Below are 6,342 nucleotides of genomic sequence, written 5' to 3' on the forward strand. Positions count from 1 at the left end.
TAGATGGGGAACTGTAAATGGAGGCTCCAGACATAAAGGGTCTAAGCCAGGACTGGAGTCCAGAGAGCCTCAAAGAGCAGACTCTCAGCCACTGCCATAGGCTGACCAGAGCAGCTTTTGAAAAAACGACTACAAGCGGTGCGTGCATGGTCCTGGAGCATCTTTTGAAAGAGAATGTGAAGTAGTAGGACTGACCATCTTGCAGCCTCTCCTCGTGTCCTTCACCCAGCAGCCTCCCACCCCTCATCTGGGATCCGCAAGCAGACACCACAGCACAGTTGAACCTGTGAGCAGATGCGGATTTATTCTGGCACAGACTTGGCATCCTGAACCCATACCCCTCCCCCCAAAATAGCTCTGATAGCTCTGACAGTCGCAGGCTTGTCTTCGGGGCTGGACCGCACCCAGAGTAGAGCAATGGCCTCAGAACCAAGGCCTAGGGCCTGTCACTCCCGAGGAACCTCCGCCCACCCCCTCATTCCCTGGAATCCAGGAAAATCCAACCGGCAGGTACAGGAACATCTGCAGGCTCCTCTCAGTAGAAAAGCGATTCCAACCAAGCCACCAAGCCCCGGCAGTGCTGGCAGCAGCCAGTGTGACTCTAGAGGAGAGGGTGCCCATGGACTTGGAAGAAAAGGAAGCCAGCCCCCAATATCCAGTTCAAGGCTCCCCAGGAGGGTGCCCGGCTTCCGTGCCCAAGCCGGAGAGGTCCGGAGACGTGAGGTCAGAGATTCAGCAGCTTCCTCCAACTCGGCTTGGATGCCATCGCCTCCTCTTCCCTAAAACTGGGGGCAGGAGGGCTGGAAACTCTTTTCTTCCATCTTCCTGGGAATGGGGACCCACTAGTCCTGGGCTGCCATGCTACACCCAGCAAGCCCGAGGGCCCAGACACGCAGTGTGGTGCAAACTTCTTTAAGTGAGGTGCATGCAGGTAAACCTTTTGCCAAGCACGAGAATCATTGCTGCACGGGCTGCACCCAGCTAGCGTCCAGGCTTGCTCCTGTCTTCCTGCATAAGGTGTGTCTCCAGCCTCTGCCAGAGAGTGTGCTCTTGACTTCCACAGACTTCCATGCCATGCCCCCCTGATCCCACAGTGGCTTCCATGGGGGACAGGGATGAGCCAATTCATAGGACATCACAGTAGCTGTAGCTCTTGGGCCCAGAGCTCCTTACACAATGCCCAGGGAACATCCATGACCCTAAATGAACTCCAGCCTCAGGCTCAGACACACTCAAAATCAGGGCCCATCACCAACATGCCTCGCCTTCTTAGCACCCCACCCCAGACCCCTTAGGTGGCTTCCCAGCCAAAGGCTCAGATGCTCAGGTTTTCCCCCTGCTACTGGTCCTAGGGGATACCAACTGGACTAGTTGGAGGATGCGGAGCGTTGCATGCTGGTATATTCAACTGGGCTTCTCCGTTTCCTATGCTGCCCTCTAGAACTCTGAGAACTCTGAGCGGCATGGGCTGGGGTTGACTGCACTACCCAAGGGACTTCTGCACCCCTCGCCCTCCTGGGTGGTCTCAAGCTATCAGCCGGAGGACTAGGTTGGGGGCAGGGGGGGGGAAGATCTGTATTAACATCTTGCTTTCGTGATATCTCTCAAAAACACACAAAAGCCCAGGGAAGGGCGGCAGGGCGAGGTGGAACAGGGCTGGGGACAGGTGCAGGAGCAAACGGGGCTCGGGGGACCAGGGCTATTCCCTCGGGGCATCCTTTCCCCTGGCGGGTACCTAGACATTCTCTTCCTCTGGCACCCCGGAACCCAGCAAGGGCTCTCGGGAGGCCTCCTTAAATGTCCATGGAGTGGATGTGAGCAAGGCTTTAGGTCCGAAGTCCCGTCCTCCTGGGACACCTGCTTGGCACTGCAGAAAGACAGGTCCTGCCATCCTCAGGGGAACTCCTGGCGCTGGATAGAGACAACACCAGTCATCAGATGACGTCCAAGGCTGAGCCACAAGAAGGGCAGGGACCAAGCCTCTGCTCTGCCTCCTTCCTGTTCCCTGCTGGCCCTCCGATCCTGTCCCTCCCCTGCTGTCTTCTGGGGCACTCGGATTCTTTGGACCCCAAAGTCCTAAGTGCCTGAAGAAAAGGCCCTCAGGTGTCCAGTGACTCAGAACCCCCAGAGCTCAGTATTGGACCCCATGAGGCTAACACTGCCACTGGGTATTAAACAAAGACAGAACAAGGACTTCCTCTCTCCTGGGGCTGCCTAGAAAATGCTATGCCACACTAAGCCAGGATCAAAGCAGGAGGTCTTTCAAGGAACCTCCTCAGGAGGCAAGATGCATTGTGGCCAAGCTCCAGACTCAGGTCGTAAGGTTTGTCCCAGCAGTAGGAACATCCTCATACCATTGAAGGCCACCGTCCTTTAGCCCGAGCCCAAATTCTACCCTAGGAAGGAAACAGAGCCAACTAAGGGCATGTGGAGGGACAGGAAACTGAAGGTGGTGGCAGTTCAACAGGAAGAGATGGAGTTGAGTATCGGGGGTGCAAGGAGTATCACGCCTGTACACTAGGGGGTGGGCTTTACCTAGCAGCCCGGTACCAAGTACCAAGCCCCACCACCCTGGTTTCCAGGCTGCATCCTCTGGCCATACCTGGTAGATGAGGGTCAAGTCAGGAGGTGAACGAATAGGATAGCCAGGCCAATGTTCAGCAAGATCACCATACAGATGAGGACGGTGTTGGGTACCTGAAGACATGGAGAAAGTCTGCCTGAGTCCCCAGGACCTCTAGACACCCCCAGACCCCTAACAAGATCACAAAGCTGGGTGGGCAAAGAAGCCAGGGCTTATAGAAGTTTCTTCCTAAAAGCATCACTGGTTTGTCCACAGTTGGACCCTGCACCCGGGTCTATAGGGGACCGGGAGAGCAGAAAGAATTCTTGAAACTAATTAACCCAATCCTCCACATCAAAGGCAGAGTGGAGTCTGGAACTCCATCATTCACTTTAAAAGCTAGCTTTTGCTCTTTGCTGCTGAGTTTGGTTTCTGGACCCCATTAGAGGCCGGGCACTGAAGCTCTGCTGGGATCTTCCTGCACTCCACCCCACCCCAACCCCCAAACCTCTCTGCCGCATCCTGAACAGAGGTGGCTGGTGAGCTAGCCTATGCCACAGACTCCGCAGGTGTCTACAGCTCGGGCTCGCACTTGCCACGGCTCCTCTGCCTTGTCACCTGTGCGCAAACCTTCTGAGAGTCAAGCCATACTCAATGCCCCACTGTCCTGGAGTTGGTCCCTGTCCTGTTCTGCCTCCAGTCCCACAAGTTACCCGCAACTTCATGCGCTCGCACAATCCCCGCCTGGAGCTGCGAGGACCCCTCAAAGGCTCGCCTCTGCCCTTAGCCTCACCTCCTCCACCTCCACCTCGGCCTCCTTCGCCTGCGCCACTTCCTTACGGCCCTTCTTCTTGGCACCCGCCTTGCTCAGTCCTCGGGCCTCTGTCTTGCGCGCCTTGGCCTTGGGCTCGGCTTTGGGGACGATGGGCTTGGGCTCCAGAGTGGCTTGCTTGGCAGGCACCGGGCTTCGCGGCGCAGGGGGCTCCTCCTCCGGGACGGTGGCGGCGACGGGGGACGGGGGCGCCGAGTCGGATCGCGGGACCACGATCTCGGGCTCGGGCTCGGGCTCGTCCTCCAAGGGCGGGGACTCGGGTGGCCCGGTGCGCACGGCGTAGCTATGGTAGCCGCGGTACATTGCCACCTCGGGCTCCTGCGAGGGCGCGGGCGGTGGCTGCAGCGCCTCGATGGCCATGTGCTCCGAGGCGGGGCGCGCGGGGCTGCGACGACCGGCGCCATCCGATGGAGTGGCGGGCCGGCTGCCCTCTCCGCCGGGCTCCCCGTTCCAGGAGCCCGGACTCAGCAGGCCGTCCTTTGACGCTCCAGGCCGGGGCCTCTTGTGTTGCGGGGGCGTCCCGGCCGGAGACGGGGGTCCGCCCTCGGGCTGCGGGGTCTCGCGCTCATGCAGCTGCGGGCTTTCCCGGGGCCGCTCCGGGAGGCCGGCGCCCAAACCCCGCTCTGGGGGCTCCAGCAGGCTCTCCGAGTTCTCCAGGATCTCCTGGAGCAGCCGGCGCTTCTGATACTCCGGACCTGCCGGGGACAACAGAGAGAGGTAGGCTTCGAACCCACAGCCTGCCGGGCCGTCCTGGGCCAGCAGGGTAGCCTCTATGAGCTACGTTCGTTTACTCGGCTGTCACTCACTGCACAGAGGCTCAGACTGGTGGAGCAGACAGTTTTAATAACTCGGTGAGGTAGGTGAGATTGTGAATTCTGTTGCACAGAGGAAAAGGAGACCCAGGGAGATTAAATAATTTGTCCAACATCACACAGCAAAAGGCCGAGATGATGTGCCTAGCTGATCTCTTTCCATCCTTATTTAGAAAAAACAATGGGCTTAATCACACTATTGGAAGGTAGGGTCTTTTTGTTTTGTTTGGGGTTTGGGGGTTTTTGTTTATTTTTGCAAAAGCCACTACTGCAATGGTCACCCAACGCAGGCTAGCGTCGTGGGTCCTGTGACCAGCAGGGGGCACACTGTGACCAGAAGACTCCGGCTGAATCACAGATAATGAATTAGCTGCAGCCAGAATGTTTTTTCCAAAGCACTTAGCATGTCGCTCACTTAAAATCCCTCTGACACCAATCTCTATGCTCAGTAGCCAGCTCGGCTCTGCCAAGCACAGTCTGTGTCGCAGCCCCTAGTCTCTTTACTCAATTCACCCCCTGCTGCCAGTTGTACCACCTAGCTTCCTGAATGCCACACTATTCCATTCCTGCACCTTTGAATCTGCAGCCCCCTCTTCTTGATCCATCTGCCCAAGCACCCAGCACTTGCTGTGCAGTTCTCAGAGGGTCGTTCCAGATGTTCTATCACATGCCCCGTACCTCACTGGCTGTGTCATTCATGTGTTCCACTGGGACCCATGGAACCAGAAAATCAAGAATGGGCCCAGTCAGGGTCAAGTCAAATCCACAGACCTGACCTGGCCCCAGGGTCCCCGTCTGACCAGTCCCCTGTGTGAGATGCAGTTGCCAAGAGACATGGCCACTGCAAGCTGACTGCAGTCGTTACATGCTCACATAGTTCATGCCCCCAAAGTGGACACTATTCTTGTCCCCATGTCACAGCCTTACACAACATCCCAAAGCTGGGGAGTAGCAGGTAGGGATTTAAACACGTGAGTCTGTGCTATCCAGGGCAAAGCTGCCCGTGTGATTCCTGATGCTGGGTCCCAGCTGTCAGTCGTCAGAGCCCAGCACTGTGCCTGACACACAGGCAGTGCCTGATCAATTCTGCTCAAACTTTTGAAAGTTGCAGAGAGCCCTTTGACCTTCTCATGCACGAGAGACCTGCCCCTCATCCCAACATTCAGCACCCCTCCCATCTGCCTTACCCAGAGTAGAGTTAAAAGACAAACTGGGATGGGTCTGCTTATAACTGGGAACCTCAGCTGTATCGCCGGTCTAGCATAGAGGCAGGGATGTGTGCTCCCTAAAAATCTCACCTCCTGTTTACATCCCACCCACAGGTTCCTGAACTCACAGGCATTCAGAGTTCCAAGAAAGCATCTCCACCTTGCAGCAAATTAAGGACCCACCCTGGGACTGCCCTGGCCACCCCATCCCTGCCTGGCCCTACCTGGCTGGTAGAAGTCTGGAGCCAGCTCCTTGGCCAACGTACGAGCGATGTTGGACTCCTGGTTGGCAGCCAGGGCAGCCTGTTCTGCTGCCTCGGCCTTGGCTTTGGCATGGCTTGTCCTAGGGAGACAATACAGTGGGAGATTTAGAATCTAGCCCTTTGCGCATCCTCCCTAAGACACAGCAAGTCACCCTGGACAGAGATTCTCACTTGGGATGTCAATGAGTATTACAACCCTCTGGCCCAGTCTATTGGGCACTCTCTAGCACAGTCATCCCATCTGTGGGAATGCACAGACTACATTCCTCCAGCCTCCCTTGTAGCTTGGTATGATCAGATGACTGCATCCTTCCCAGTGCATTCTGGGAAGACCTGAAGCATGTTATTTCTTGGCCTGATCAATAAAGCCCTTTTGCCGGTTGCGTTTTAATACAATGTTGTCACCCTAGCACAGTGTGTTTAGCCTCTTCATTGCATAGTTTCTCTCTCCATCTTTGGCCAACTAATGAAGCCTGTGGGCTCCTTTTCCAGACAGTGTTTTATTTTGTTTTGAGGCAGGGTCTCATTGTATAGTCCTGGATGGCTTGGAGTTTGTTTTGTAAGCCAGGCTGACCTTGAACTCCCAGGGATCTGCCTGCCTCTGCCTCTGCCTCTGCCTCTGCCTCTGCCTCTGCCTCTGCCTCTGCCTCTGCCTCTGCCTCTG

General features: G+C 56.5%; 1 protein-coding gene across 1 annotated transcript in view; it reads right to left on the reverse strand.

Annotated features, from left to right (window-relative positions):
* Positions 1-281: 281 nt before the first annotated feature.
* The window catches only part of Jph2 (junctophilin 2), a 61,860-nt gene continuing 55,799 nt past the window's right edge, over positions 282-6,342 (reverse strand). The window contains exons 3-6 of the mRNA XM_029536561.1: positions 5,640-5,758; positions 3,357-4,090; positions 2,603-2,697; positions 282-1,911 (exon numbers count right to left, since the gene is read on the reverse strand). Coding sequence (XP_029392421.1) covers positions 2,617-2,697; positions 3,357-4,090; positions 5,640-5,758 — 934 coding nt within the window. The 3' untranslated portion in view covers positions 282-1,911; positions 2,603-2,616. The remainder of the gene's footprint in view (positions 1,912-2,602; positions 2,698-3,356; positions 4,091-5,639; positions 5,759-6,342) is intronic.

Source organism: Mus pahari, chromosome 3, assembly GCF_900095145.1.
Source record: "Mus pahari chromosome 3, PAHARI_EIJ_v1.1, whole genome shotgun sequence".
Classification (NCBI taxonomy): Eukaryota; Metazoa; Chordata; class Mammalia; order Rodentia; family Muridae; genus Mus; species Mus pahari.